General features: G+C 39.5%; 1 protein-coding gene across 1 annotated transcript in view; it reads left to right on the forward strand.

Annotated features, from left to right (window-relative positions):
- LOC126236813 (unconventional myosin-XV) overlaps positions 1–16,556 on the forward strand; it is a 498,803-nt gene that overhangs the window by 171,479 nt on the left and 310,768 nt on the right. The window contains exons 30-31 of the mRNA XM_049946408.1: positions 1,556–1,699; positions 16,079–16,329. Coding sequence (XP_049802365.1) covers positions 1,556–1,699; positions 16,079–16,329 — 395 coding nt within the window. The remainder of the gene's footprint in view (positions 1–1,555; positions 1,700–16,078; positions 16,330–16,556) is intronic.

The following is a 16,556-nucleotide window of genomic DNA, read 5'->3' on the forward strand; positions in this document are numbered from 1 at the left end:
ATAAACTCTCTCTGTCTCTTCAGTTGTTTTTTATTTTTAAATCTTTTTATCATCCTTACTTCCTTTGCTTCTGTTGAAACCATTACATGAACTTTATGTGTTGAATGGTGTACAGCCTTATTTATGAGTCTTGCAGCTGAATAATCTGAATTCATTTCTTGGAAATGTATTTTATTTTGATTTTTGTCCTTATTTGTTTTCTGTATCTGCACTGCTTTTAATCTTTACAATCAACACTTTACATCTTCCATTGATAAAGAATGCTAAATTACAAACCCGTTCCATGTAGAAAAACGTTCATAATATTTTCCATTAAAATGTGAAGAAGCGAACTTCAGTTGCAGATGGTTAATTTTAGGTTCTATTTTTGGGAATTGCTCTCAAGCCACACTGAAACTAGTACAACAATGCAAAAGCCTAGACTGAGCAGAAAAAATAGTATGGAGGAAGGCAACCACTGCAATATAAAGGTGACATTTAGCACCATTTTGGATGTATAAAAAAACGTGATTACTGTAATTTGCTAACTGAATTTGTGGTCTCTCTCTCTCTCTCTCTCTCTCTCTCTCTCTCTCTCACCCCCTCCCCCCCCCCCCCACCCCCACCCACACACCCACACACACATGTACGTACTGCCACCACCACCATCTCTCTCTTGAAATTATGGCTCAATTAAGACCAGTAGTGGTCACCTCTGTGTGTATGGGGAAAATTAGAAGAGATTAGGGGCAGAGGGAAAGAAAGATAGCAAGGAAATGGTGCTGAATACAAAAACAGGCTAGGCTCCACAAAGGTAAGGGAGGACAGCAGCACATACTCTTCCAGTGGACAGTGGGAAGAGGGAGTAACAGTCTTGGATATTAGGTTGTCCAGGTGGAGCGAGGAATCCTTATAATAGATGAGATGAAGTTAATAGATGGTGTAGCTGTTTCTGCAACTGACACTCTTTCTGATAGAAATTTATGCATTGGTGATAAGACTTGAGTGGGCAGGGGGTTAGTGTATGGTGGATGGGAGAGATCTTGTATCTGTATTGTAGAGTTGCATATAAAACTAACCACAAACAAACTGTTGTCATTTATGAATGACCACCACCAAACTGTACTGAAGGACGAAGTTGGCCAACCTGTGGAACAAATCTCTTAGCACAGTGTAGTCCACATGCCCTCCCTTTTCCTGCCATGGTCTGTATCTTATTTGAACTGCACAAGTGATAACTGTCACTCTAACAAAATTCTGACATTTTTCCAGTCGAAAATACAGTAATCATTGTGTTCTTGTGTTCATATTTGCTGCTCAATTATTCCTTTATACTGTACTGGTTGTCTTCATCATGTACTTTTCACACGCGTAGTAGCTTTTGTTGGTTGAGAAGACTGTGTTTTGTAGATTCCTGTCATTTCCACTATAAGATACTTTTAAAATAAGGAGAAATGTTTTGTGTAAGGTGATGGGTCCAAAGCAGTGCTTTCAAGTTACTTTGCAAAAATGTAAGGTTACTTTTTAACAAAACAGTCAAACAGAATGTAGTGCAATACAATTGGTGTGTGGTCAGCTGCAACACTGATGCCAGCTGCCTCGAGCAATCTCCCATACATGGCAACCGGCGGAGTGACAGGTGCGCCTTTCTATTCTGCAGTTCCTGAAGCTATGGGACACCAACACAACTTCATGCCTGTGCCCATTTACAGTATGCAAGGTATGGCAGGTATGAGTAGGGTGGAAGAGACTTTCTAATATTCGTTATGTTCAGCTTGGCTTATTGGTCAGGTGGCTTCCTAGTTTTGGAAGATAAGCGGTGTTGTATAAATTGTTAGCTGCAGCCTTGCCACTTACCTTGCATCTGTAGTCTTAGTGCTGCACTAACACTAACAAGGATTCATATTGTTTCCTAGATATATACTGTTCGGCTTCATTTACAACATGTAAAAAGTAAGTTACTTTGTTAGGAATGGAATGCTTAGGTTTTTGCCACGTACAGGACATAAAGTTGGAGAATGGTGGCATTTGTTAAGTTCACTGCTTTGAGGACAGAAGTGCATGATTTTACGGATATTGGGTATTGACCATGTTTTGTGAGGGACTGTGTATTATTTAAGAGTTGCTGTACATTAAAGGCTGGCAAGTACTATCTATGCTTCATGTCAGTTCACTGCTGATTAAAATTTGTCTAGAGTTTTTTGTGAGGATATTTTTATCTCCACTATATCTTTTGAGTAATTCCTACTATTTCACAGAAACAGTACTGACTGCAAACACTTTGGTCCTTGATGACTGCACCTTATATATAAAAATTATCTTGTTATTGATGTAAAGGCAGATAATATTTATAGGTGTTACCAGTGAGTGTAGGAGTAACTAGTAGAGATTATGCTACAACATTGTTAAGATACCCATGTTCCCTAAATATTTTAATTTGTGTGGAATGTTTTCTCCATGAGGTTTTTCCTCTCACACTCTCATCTCCCTGCCCATGTCAATATGGGAAATCATACATTGAACTGACGTGTCATTCTGTTAAAAACACATGTGATGAACATCGATGTCAGACCAGAGTAGATCAGCCAGAAAAATCTGCTGTTGTCTAGATATAAGATGTGGAATGAACTATGGACAGACCAAATCTTCTCATTCACCTTCACCTAGAGGGATCCTGCCATTAAAGAAGTAGTCAAAATATGTACAGGTGATGACGTAATTGTCAGAGACTTGCCCTTTTCTCCACTCATATACTGTGAACTGTGGAAGAAGGGCAACAGGCAGATATGGTCCCCCATTGCAGGCTGTTAAAAAAGGTACGAGCATATGGAAAAGGTTCACAGATATGTGAGTGGCTCAAAGACTTTGTAAATTATAGAGCCCAGTGTGTCGTCCTTGACGAGGGTATAGCCAGGAGTGCCCCAACGAAATGTGATAGGATTGCTATTAATCTCTACACAGTGAAACACCTATTTTATGGGGTCCAGACTTACAAAAAGCAAAATTAAGGAAAATTCAGAATAGAGGAAATTGTCAAAACCCCAAAATAAAAGCAAAAACATATCTAATTGCCATATATGATTAAAAATCCTAATCCTCTCCAATACATTGTATAAAATTTGTAAAGTGTAGGAAATTAAATGCACAATATAATGTTTGTACAATAATTTGTAGTAATGTATTTTATCAGTTCTTAAAAAGTCACAGATCTGCAACAGCAAGTAAAAACTCATCAAAAAATTGAAATTGTTATCTGTTTTACAGGTAATTGAGCTATTTTCCGATATGCTATGACCACAAATTATATGTCAAAACAGGCATTTTTGAGAGATCTCTCCTTTGTGTTCAGCCAAAAATAAAGGGAAAAATTGGTGAACATGATGAAATAAATCAAAAACTGTGAAGTACAGTGAAAGACACAATTGCAGTGGCCTCTGTTGTACCTAGGAGGCAAGCTCATTTTACATGTGTTAAAAATCCATTTTATATGATCGACTTTCTTGTCTCAGTTGATTGCTCAAGAGAAGTGCGTCTCCTGCAGCAGCCCTGGCACTCTGTTCCTGTATTGAGTCTCATCTGTCTTGACTGGTCAGTTTTATTTACATGTTCGCACCAAAACTGCCAGAGTTGTGAAGGCTTTTCTGCTGTGGAGTTTGGCATCGGAATGGCTAAATTTAGGTTATGAGGGTTTATCCTTTTTATGGAAAAATCGAAGTATAGTAACAAATTGTAGGTAAAAGCAGTGACAGTAGAATTAATTACTGACCAAAGAAGAATTAATAGTGAAAATTCTTGTCAAAAGTTGTGTGGTAAAGTGTTCACACTCCTGAGAACTGAAAAAAATAGGAAAAGTGTCATCCAAACCTTTCAGAACACATACATTTATTTGCTTGAGAAAATACATGCTTACAAACACATCAGACAGCATGTAGAAAGCTATAAATGGCGCCTTTTTCCTTTATCCTTTGTATCTTGTTTTCTTTCCTAGGCGCCATATAACAACAAAATATTTTTTCTCATCCAGTAATTCTTAGTTTTTCACTGTTGAAATAATTTTCATTAAAACGCGTTTATCTATTTACATTCTTATCTATACATGGTGTAGGTTCTCTTTCTGTAAAATATAAATACTTTTTGCTTTCAGATATTTTGTTTCTCTTGGAGGAGAACACTAGTAGGGAAAAATACCATGACCATATGTAACTTTTCAGTGTGCCCTGAAAGCAAAGCAAACAACACAATAAAGATTAAGAAGACACAATATCTATTTTTATAAAGGGAGTGAACTCGACCAAAATAGGTTATAACTTCCAATGTTAGCAGATGCCACAACAGTCCCTTGTCTCTGCACATGCATAGTGTGCAGCACACTCCAAAATTTGGAGCTCTATACTTGGCACAATCTACAAAAGGTGCACGCACTTAAAGCAGTCAATTTTGACCAGTAAGTTGCTTGTGTGGTGTGGTGGCTGTTCTGGCTGTTGGGTGACATAACAAGTCACCAGCCTATAAAAACTCGCTAGTGGAAAATGGCCGATGTTTCCTTGATTTTGACCAAGCATAATCTTCAAGATTCGGTCTTTGAATTCAAAAGGTTGATGATCGATATTGTTCCTCAATACATTACATCAGAAATACATACAAAAAGACAATACTGAGTTATAAGTGACACGACAAAAGGTGGCGCTGGACCCCTTCATCATGTTTTGGCTCGGTCTGGAACACTTTGTGTCATCCTGTTTTTCCATTGCCACTGCAACCTAACAGTAGTTGCATCATAATTGTGCAGTGAAGTTAAACATTGCAAGTTGGGTTGCTGACGTGTATTATGGCAGCATTTCCTCTGACATCTCCCCTCTCTACAACAGCCAGAAATATCCCCTTAATTCCACCACCATCCGCTGTGTGAACCGTCTGTCTTTTGTGCCATTTGTAACTCGTTCAGTTACATCAAATGTTGGTAGGAAGAAAATGGGACGAAGTAAAGCAGGACATTGAGTAAGAACATAGAACTGAGGTAAACTTACTAGGAAGACTTGTAAAATCGGTCAATTTTTAGAGTTGATCGTGTGAGTTTTTCACAGGAAATACTAATTTATGGCATAGAATCATGAAAAAAGTAAAATCATAGAATGTAAAATCGAAGTTTCACTTTATACATGTGTCGAAGTTGAGTGATTGTAGGAGGATAAGAGGTGACTTAGACAAAATTTTTAGTTGGTGCGATGAATGGCAGCTAGCTCTAAATGTGGAAAAACGTAAGTTAATGCAGATGAATAGGAAAAACAAAACCTGTAATGTTGGGGATACAACATTAGTAATGTCCTGCTTGACACAGTCACATTATTTAAATATCTGAGTGTAATGTTTCAAAGCAGTATGAAGTGGAACAAGCACATGAGAGTGGTGGTAGCAAAGGTGAATGGATGACTTCAGTTTATTGAGAGAACTCTAGGAAAGTGTGGTTCGTCTGTAAACGAGACTATACATAGGATGTTAGTGTAACCTAATCTTGAGAACTGCATGAGTGTTTGGGATCTGTACCAGGCTGGATTAAAGGAAGACATGAAGCAATTCAGAGGCAGGCCGCTGGATTTGTTAGTAGTAGGTTCGAACAACACACAAGTGTTACAAAGATCCCCGGAGGGTAGATGACATTCTTTTTGAGGAACACTATCGAGAGAATCTAGAGAACTGGCATTTGAAACTGATTGCAGAATGATTCTGTTGCCACCAACATACATTACATTTAAAGACCACAAAGATAAGATGCAAGAAATTAGGGCTCATACAGTGGCATATAGACAGCCATTTTTGCCTCATTCTGTTTGCGAGTGGAACAGGAAAGGAAATGACTAGTTGTGGTATGGAGTACAGACTGCCTCACACTGCATGGTGGATTGTGAAGGATCAATGTAGATGTAGATGTAGACACAGGATATCAACTAGCAAAGCATGAGAACCAGCATTGATGGCACTCAGGCATCATCGGCCATGGGGAAATGAATTCAGTAATATAAATGGATGAGGATACTGAGCCAGGACAGTTAGGCCAGGCATTAAGATCTTTCCTGTGATATGAGGTCCATAGTTCACCTCTCCTGCATTATGCCCGGGATGCCGGTGGCCCCTGTGACGATTTACAACTTTGCTTCCTGCGCCGATGCTTTTCCAGTGAACCCAATATAAATTGGTGAACCACTACAGCTTCCCACGATCACACCAGAAGATGGTGAACAGCTGTCTCTGAAAGATTGCGCAGTTTCCATGACACCATCTGACCAGTGCCCAGAAAACTTTTAAGCAATATATTTAAATGAACCATAAAAGTTTAGATTCATTTCAATATTTGTGTTAAATTTCAGGTTTGTACTGACTTAGTATTGTGTAGCAGGCCTTAATTATTTAACTGAATAACATTTCTTTAAAAGTCCAATACTCAAAGATGACTTAAAAGTGTAGTTCATTGCTTATTGGGAAACAAATACACTAAAGAAGATGTATGTGTTCATATTGTTTAATTGGTCTTACTGTCCTCTATCAATTTTCTTATCTTATTTCCCAAAATTCTTAGTAGTGTAACCACAGATGACATTTGGCTAGTAACTCATCTTTTCCTGACCTACATACAATATTCACAACAGTGAAACAGTTCAGAATCTGTGTTTGTAAATAAACTTGTAAATTGTCCATAATCTATATTACTAAGCTAAGTTGTTGTGGTACCTTATACAGTTAGTTAACTATAATTAAAAAGTAGAATAATACAACGTTAAATGCTGATAAATGCAACTTTAAATGTTGATAACAGAGGAAAGCTTATGGTTAAGAATAGTATAAAGTTGTAAAGACTCTCTCTGTAAATACTGAAAGGTAAAAATTCAAACCTCAGGTTGGAACATCAGCAAAAAGACTGTTACAAATTATAACTATCGGTCAAAGCAAATGTGTGTGTGTGTGTGTGTGAGAGAGAGAGAGAGAGAGAGAGAGAGAGAGAGAGAGAGAGAGCATGAGAGCATGTTTTTCTGTTTGCTGCAAAGGAGAACATTGTTCTGAAGCTTAGTAACAAATGAATATTGTTTTATGAGCCTGTCAAGTCACTCAGAGCCTTAGCTATACAGTGAGTGGTTGCATTGCTATGAACTGTGCTGCATGCAGTGTGGCGTAGCAGTTTACCTCACTGGCTGATGTGCCACCTGTCGACAGTTCAAATCCAACCACCAGGTTCTCAAAATTTATTATGTTTCTAATGTTTGTATGTATTTCAGAATATTTGATGTCTGTATAAATATAAATATAAATATAAATATAAGCACTCTCCTTCCAGAACATCTATTCTGTTCTGGCTGTACGTCGGTGTTCATAACAAATGTGCTTTCATTGCTAAATACTGTACTTCGTTGACAATCACAGTTTTGGATTTGGACTTCATTGTGGTTATGACGTGACATTGTTTGCCGGAGACACCAGGTGCTTTGGAATATCTACATCACTGTGGTTCCAATTAGACATTGTAAAAGCCATCACCTTCACAGACAAGAACTGGAATACAAGCTGTATATTGTTCACAATTCATGAAGCCAGTGGATTCCAAAACAGCCATAAGTCAGCTGCACATCAGGCGTCCATTGGTGGTCACAACCTGATGAAGTACCTGAATGAACTCAGTTACTTCATTAGATACAACACATAGTATGATACAATGTGTTTGGCAAATGTGTTCTTTTTCTTGGACTGCACAACCAGCTGTGGTTGCATGGGGAAATGTCACTGTCTTACATACAGAATGTTTTGGCCTATGCCACACTGTGAATGCAAATATGACACAAACAACAAAATCTCACATTTGATGGTAGGAGTTGCAGAAGATATGTACTTAAGCTCTTCTGGTAAAGGAATTCATTAAATGGTGCCAGCACATTGAGAAATGCAACAGAAAAGTATCAGACAAAAGAGGTATGACCAACTCCCAATTGTCATCCCTATGGCAGTTGTGGAAGACCACCATGAGTGACCTCTCTCATACATCGGGTAGTATGAGAAGAGTTACTGTCGTTTATGGCAGCCAGAAATGTAAGACTGAGTGCACAAGAGAAGCATGTCATATGTCAGGAGGTAATAGAGAATGTTAAGGAAGAGATGTGTTGATCTTTAGTAACGACCTCTGCCACAATTCGAACTTGCCAGGAAGAATGGAATCAGCCAACTCAGATTATGCCACTGCTGACAAATGAGAACCCAGCATCTGAACAACATAAGTACAACTATCTCCTTTGCCAAGTATAACATCCCACAGCCGAACAGAGCACAACATGCCAGTATGTTTTCACTGTGGGTATCCTGGACTTACTGCACGCTACTGCAGAGAAAGCTGTCAGTGATTACAACTGTCCTACTCATGGCAGTACACTATAAATGATTATACTCAGCCTGTGGAATGAAAACCATCGCAGTACTGGGGACAAGATTGCTCTCCAATATGTCATAGCCATTCCCCACTGCTGTACAGAGGTATCTGTTGCTCGTCTAACTGTTGAATTCAGGGAAACTAAGCGAAACAATCATATACGGGGAAGAGGTGGCCACAGATGAAAATCTTCAATGGATGACTGTCACTATTTTGCCAGGAAATTTCATCACTGTCCTCTTCAATGACCAACATGTCTGTGCACTAATCGACATGGGAGTTTCTTTTTCTGTAGTGTCATCATCAGCTAAATAATGCTGTGTTCAGTACAGAAAAGTGATTGTGCTGAAAGTTGCATATGGGAAATATGTTGAGCCAAGAGAACTTGTATTAAAAAAAAAAACTGTTACTGTCAGAACACAGCCCCTTGAAGTTGTCATTTTAACAGAATGTGGTCAAAACATTATTCTCAAATGGGACTTCTTGCAAGCATCACAAGCAGTCCTAGACTGTAGGAGATTGAGTCCAGATTGGTAAAGCTATTCCATCAAGTACACATAACAAAGATTGCTCTGTGCAGTTGTTTCCTGTTGAAGACGTTATTATCCCATTGTCATCAATGAGATAATTTTCAATCATCAGTCTAGGCTCACAAAAGAACTCTACATATCAGTGACAATTGTAAATATTGCAGCAGGTCAAGGCAAACTTTGGATCACCAATTGTCACAAGCAGCGACAACTTACCCGGAAAGGTATGTTTACAGGAGCAGCTGAACCAGTCCTGTATGGGCAGCTCTGTGTCACCAGTGAAGAATAGCACTCCACCACCACTACAGACATTGCAGTGGAGGAATCTATTATCAAACTGCCAATAGAATCTGGGCTGACAGAGGAATAACTTCAGCAAATGTGTGCAGAGGAGGAATCTATTATCAGACTGCCAATAGAATCTGGGCTGACAGAGGAATAACTTCAGCAAATGTGTGATCCCTTCAAATCTGGAGTGGAGAAAAGACAGAAAGACAGATCAAGCAGCCCATTGTAAAGCACTGTATCAACACTGGGGCTCATCCACCAAGTAGCCAGCACTTTTAGGGCATCTCACTTACTGAAGGACACATAATTTGGGAGGAAATGGAGAAGATATTGCAGGATGACATCATTAAACCTGTACATAGTCCAATGTCTAGTCATATAGTCCATGTGAAGAAGGATGGCATATGACATTTCTGCATTGACTACTGATGACTGAACAAACTCATGAAAAGATGTCTCTCTATTGCTGCCCATTGATGATACCCTACTCTGCTTGAAGGGAGCAAAGTATCTTTTAGCTATGGATATGCAGGCAAGCAACTGGGAAATCAAGATTGATGGGGCTGAGTGCTAAACGACTAAATTTATAACACCTGATGGCCTCAATGAATTCAAAGTAACTCTGTAAAGCTCCAGCCACATTTGAGCAGATGATCAACAACCTGTTTCAATATATTAAATTGATTACTTTTCTTTGCTATCTGGATGGCATTGCTGTTTTTCAAAGACATTTGGAAACTATCTACGCCACCCGATAACTGTGTTGAAGTATGTTCAGATTGTAAGTCTCCATCTTAATCCCAAAATGTGCCTCTTCACTGCCAAAGAAAAAAAATCTTAGGGCACCTATTTAATAGCAATGGAGTCTGTTCATATTACTGAGGACTCAAAAAGGACTTCTTTACCAAGGCATGCCCCTTGTGAGAACTACTGCAGGGAGGTGTCAAATTTTCCTGGATGGAGGTGCAAGAAGGATGTTTTCTTGTCCTTAGGGAGGCACTAACATCTTCTCCTGACCTAGCATTATGTGATGAGAGTGCCAAGTCAGAACATCACTCTGACTCTGGCACTTATGGTATAGTTGCAGTTGTAATGCAAATTCAGGAAGGTGCTGAGAAGGTGGTAGCTTATGCTTCCAGAGTACTCTCCAAGTCTGAGATGTACTATTATAAAATTGAGAAAGTCTGTTTTGCAGTTGTTTGGGCCATCAACAAGTTCTGACCATATTTATTTGGCCAACCATAACCGTTTTTGATGGACAACTGTTCTCTTTGCTGACTGACTAGTCCGAAGGATCCCAGGGGTCAGCTTGCAAGATGGGAATTCAGGCTTCAGGTGTAGGATGTCACATAGTTATACAAAAATGGATGTAAACGTAAGGAGACCAACTGCCTTTCAAGGTTTCCTTTGGCAGAACAAAGCATTGTGGATGAAATCTCAGTCATCACAGCATCAAGTACCATTGCTGCTGAAGAAAGGAAATATCCAGCATTGCTGAAAATTGTAGAAGCCTTGAAGAAGGAGGAACAGACAAAATAACAATTCCAATTAATAAACAGAACATTTTATAAAAGGAACTATGTATTGATGGGGCAGGAATAGTGGCTCATTGTCCTGCTCATCTACAGCCAGCTGTCGTGAAGCTTTTATATGAAGATCCATCATTTGGTCACATGGGATTTCTGAAGATTCTAGATGGAAATAGATGCAGCTATCACTCGCCAGGTCTCTACCGATGTGTCAGACACAATGTGAGCCACTGTAAGGAATGTCAATGACAGAAGCATGTGCTGCAGTTAATTTGGTCAGTTGGCACCAATTATGCCTGCAGCACTGCCATTTCATCACATTAGAGTTGAACTCATGGGGAAGCTCCTGACAAATTACAGTCTGTATGGAAGTGAAACGTGGACGGTAAATAGTTTGGACAAGAAGAGAATAGAAGCTTTTGAAATGTGGTGCTACAGAAGAATGCTGAAGATTAGATGGGTAGATCACTTAACTATTGAGGAGGTATTGAATAGGATTGGGGAGAAGAGGAGTTTGTGGCACAACTTGACTAGAAGAAGGGATTGGTTGGTAAGACATGTTCTGAGGCATCAAGGGATCACCAATTTAGTATTGGAGGGCAGCGTGGAGGGTAAAAATCGTAGAGGGAGACCAAGAGATGAATACACTAAGCAGATTCAGAAGGATGTAGGTTGCAGTAGGTACTGGGAGATGAAGAAGCTTGCACAGGATAGAGTAGCATGGAGAGCTGCATCAAACCAGTCTCAGGACTGAAGACCACAACAACAACAGTCTGCACTGACTACCTCACCTGCTGTGCTGTCATCAAAGTGGTGCTGACTGACAAAGTTCAGGAAATTGCAAAGATCCTTGTAGAAGACATCATTTTGAAGTGCACAGTCTGCTGTGTAATGATCTCTGATTGTGGAAAACTTTTCCAGTGGAGACTAGCTAGTATCAAAGATAATTTCACATTGCAACAGGATCCACAGGGTCATAACAGCCTACATTCACAGATGAAAGGCATTACAGAATGCTTTAATAAGATGTTGGCAGGTATGCTCTCAATGTACATTGATGTCGAACTGATAAATTGAGGTACAATACTTCCCATCATGATAGTCACATACAACACGGTATAGCAAGACATAACAGGCTTCATGCCATTCTGCTGGACCCCCAGTTGCGTGGCCAAAACAGCAATGGATACATTATTCCTGTTTCACCCAGGCAGTAATCAGGATGAGTACATGGAACAGCTCATCACCAGGTCTGAAAAGGCAAGACAGCTGGCTCACATACAGACTCTGGATGCCCAGGAGAAGGACCAAGAGCAGTAAAATGGCAAGCACCAGACAATGAGATACAGGTTGGGAGACTTGGTATGGACTTTCACTCCTGCGTGAGTAATGGAGCTATTGGGTAGTGGATGTTACATATAATGTCAAGGATTATTACCTTTCATCAGGAAGACAGAAGTGCAGAGATGTCACCCATGTCCTCCTTGTGAAGCCCTACTAGAGTTCTGAGGTGCAGATCAATGATGGGGTCTTCTTGTCCAAGGAAACTGAAGACCCACTAGACTGTCGTGAAGATTCAGTGGGTGGGACTACTGTTGACGCACATAGTGAAGAGGATGTGGCAACACGACCAGAATGCGAGGTCCTGGTGCTGCCATACAGAACACTATTGAGAAGATTTAGATTCAGGGTGCTCCAACGAGAACTACTGACACAGTGGAACACTCTTTCTCCAGGAGAGGGAAAATGCCATGTGCCATGCTTCGTGCATTGTAGCTTAGTGGTTAGTGTTGCTGGCTGGCAGGTTGTGTGTTGCCAGTTCAAACCAGATACCAGCAATTATTTGGTATATATCATTTCTGGAAGTTTCTCAAAATTTCTTATGTTTGTATGTTCTAGAAGATTTGATGGAGTTCTGTCTGTGTGTTGGTGTTCATAATAAATGTGCTTTCAGTGCTAATTGCTGTATTTCATTGATGACCCTGCTTTTGGATTTGGATTTGATTATGGTTACAACATGACAATATTCACTGATTTAAATGTTTGCATTCCTTACAGGACTTTTCAATATCATAAAAATACAATATTTTATTTTAAAGTCATTTCTCCTTTTAGTGTTTTGTTATTGCCATTGAGACATCTTCATCTGTGTATACTAGCTATAAGTGTTAAAGATAGTTGTACAAAGTAAACTGGGGATATGGAATTTACAGACTAAGTTTTTTTTAACCTAACAGGATAACAGAAGGTTTTGTTAAATGTTTAGTGTATGTAATTGGAACTGGGTGAGAGCACCAGATAAATTTGTCATGAATAATGCATTTGACCAATATGTTATATGACATATCAAGAGAAAAACCAAGCAAACAGTTATTACATTGTGATTAGACTGAACTGTGTATAGTTATATGGAGCAGATGCAAGACAACAATTCTGTAAGTGCTTGTAGGTAAATGTTGTCAAAAGAAATAAAGATACATGTAGCATTGTTGGCTGGGATATACCAAGGGGCAGGTTCAGTCACCTTATGAGGACGGGGATTTCTTCCTCTGCATACAATGCCTGTTTCCCACTCTGTGTGTAAGAGTTGTCTCTTTAAGAGTATCTGTTGAGTGTAGGTGACTGAGATGGACGTGTGAGTAGTTTGGTATTATGTTTGTGTGCTATGACATTGAGAAAAGGGAAAGGTAAACCCAGTCCAGCACAAACCTGCTTCTCTGGAGTAGCACGAAGTTTGTCTCCATCTGATAGATCACCAAAAACAGTGGCACATACCCTCAGTCAGTGAGTCAGTTTTAGGAATTTAATCTGGAGCATCAGTGTAAATTTTGTTTATCAGGAACCACCACCTGATCTCCCCTCTCCTGCTAAGAACTGATGAAGAAAAGCTTCTTGCACCATCAGGATTCAAATAGGGTACCCTTGAATCAATTGCCACTGCACATGCTTGCATTAGTAACCTTGACTGCAGAGGTGAGTGTGTTAATGACACCATTCATATTCTATAGATTATGGACAGGTTGTCTGTATACTGCAAGTTTGTATTCTGTTATTTTCATTGTGGTTGGCTTTGGAGGCCAGGATGTCAATAGGAATTGGTTATTGATCTCCTCAGGTTATTAGAAACATTTCTGATCTTGTGGCATGGATAGTTGTACCGTTGGAAATCTTCTGTCCATTGAAGAAGACATTACCTATGAAGGTGTGCAAATGGACTACAATAATACGACTACTGTGCACATGACATCGTCTGCAATGACTGCAAGTACTAGTGTACCCCACTAGCGTAACCCTCGTAGCACAATACTGCCACCACTGGCTTGTATCCATCCTGTAGTAGTGTAGTGCATTTATTGAGCAGTTGTTTCCTGGAAGATTCGGTATTATCCATTGACATGGTCGAATGGGAAGCACTTTGCATCTGACTAACAACTTATTTCCATTTATTGATTTAACAATATTAGAGAAGGAAAGTTGCTACTCACCATATAGCGGAGCTATTAAGTCGCAGATTGGCACCACAAAAAGACTCTCACAATTATAACTTTCGGTCATTAAGGCCTTCATCAACAATAGATACATATAGACACACCTCACACACTCACGCAAACGCAACTCACACACATGACTGCGGTCTCAGGCAACTGAAACCACACTGTGAGCAGCAGCACCAATACATGATGGGAGTGGCGACTGGGTGGTAAGGAGGAGGTTGGGGTGGGGAGAGGGAGGGATAGTATGGTGACAGACAGCAAAGTGCTGCAGGTTAGACAGAGGGGAGGGGAGAGGTGAGGAGGGGGGAGGAAGTAGCAGAAAAGGAGAGAAATAAAAAGACTGGATTTGGTGGTGGAATGAGAGCTGTGTAGTGCTGGAATGGGAACAGGAAAGGGGCTGGATGGACGAGGACAATAACTAATGAAGGTTCAGGCCAGGAGGACTACGGGAACATAGGATGTATTGCAGAGAAAGTTCCCACCTGCGCAATTCAGAAAAGCTGGTGTTGGTGGGAAGGATGGATTTTCCATTTATTCATTTTTATCAGAAACTGTCATTGAATCAGCAGTAGCCAAGAACTACCTCAGTTTTTTCAAGACATAGATGCCTCCCATGGAGCTCAGTTAACAACAGTTGTGTTGAATAGTGTGCTCTAAAATACATATGCCATTCCCAGGTCAGTATTCATATACTTACTTAGCTGCAAATGAGAATTCTATTGATGTTTGCATTGGGCTATTTCCCTTATAGTCCTAATCTCGTACCAGCAGTTTACATCTATTTTTTCATCTAGTATAGATGTTCAGCATGTAGTCACAATGTGACTGCAGAAAATTGACAGATTTCTTATTGGGGGTGGGGGAGGCACTGATGTCTTAATGTACTGATGGTACAGTTTATTGAATAATAGTGGTGACTTTGTTGCAAAGTAATGAATATCAATACCACACAACAGTGAGTCAATGTAACTGGCTGTAAACAAAGTTTGTTCTTGGGAGCTCATGTTTCTTTACTTCTGAATAACATTTGAATAGTTGTACAAGTCTTTCCTTAATATTCTCAGTGTGCCTATCTCACATTTCAAACTATACTACAAAAATGCACATGGCCCTTTTTTCCTCTCCCTATTGGTGTGTCAAGCGAAGCAGGGGATACTTTTAGTGGTTGTAACTGTTGTGCAGAAGTGGAATTTCTACATTGGAAATGTTGCTGAAATTATGGTAATAGCAATTTTGTCTCTGTTTATTTGGATTGTCCCTGTGCTTTTTGGTGATCAGTCAGCTTGCTTTACATGTTATAATGCCTGTTGGCACAATTTTTGGGATCTTTAGCCAACAGTTGTTTAACTTTTTTTAATGTTTTGTCAGCATGAGTAGCTAATCTTGTAGACTACTCAACTTTCCACCCATCATCAGTAATAGAGAATGAATTTTGAATCTCAATAAGAACACCAGTTGATAATATATCAAGAAAGAACCACAGAGAAGTGACAATGATTTAATATAATCTATCATGAGCTCATTATTATTTAATTTGTCATTATATGCTAATAGGCAGAAAAGCTTAGCTTTCATCATATACATATAGGTGAGTGCTCCTTTTTCTCCGTATCTGCACATATACAGTGATGTACAGTGAAAGCACAATATGTGCCTTAAGTTGTTACTCAGTCTTGAGATTAAGTATGTGGGTGTAGTAACTGATTCGGTAGCACTAGATATGTCTTACTTATCACAATGAAATAGAAAATTTTTATAGAAATGAGAAAAGTAGACATGTTTTTAAGAATTAAAAGAGTTGCATGCTGCCAGCTACAAGAGCAAAAAATTCATATGTGAATACTATCACAGGTCTGAGCTTGCCAACACCTTTTGGTGCTGCACCAACGGCACCAGCAGCTGCACCCGGTGTGGACCCAGGCGTGGCTGCTGCTTATCAGCGTGCCTTCTTGCAGACAGCAATGGCACAAAACATGCAGATCCAGCAGCAGCTCTTAGCACAAAGTCAGGCATTGCAACAAATGCTCACACAGCCTGCTGCACAGTTGCAGATGCAGCAGATGCAAGTGCAGATGCAACAGCAGCAGCAAATACAGCAACCTGTGAGTGCCTCACACTAAATATGTACAATATTTTAAATTTTGAGATTGTTTCAAGTATTTCTTTCCCTTTAATTTTATTTAAAGCTCAAGTTATTGTTACAGCTTTCAGTAAGAGCTGACATGATACTAATAGACATAAAAGTGGAATTGTAAGAATTCTCATACAAATGAAAGCACACAGAGATGTGAAAGTTATGTAGTTGCCTTTTAATATTTCAGGTGGCTAA

The sequence above is a fragment of the Schistocerca nitens genome, chromosome 2, assembly GCF_023898315.1.
Source record: "Schistocerca nitens isolate TAMUIC-IGC-003100 chromosome 2, iqSchNite1.1, whole genome shotgun sequence".
NCBI lineage: Eukaryota > Metazoa > Arthropoda > Insecta > Orthoptera > Acrididae > Schistocerca > Schistocerca nitens.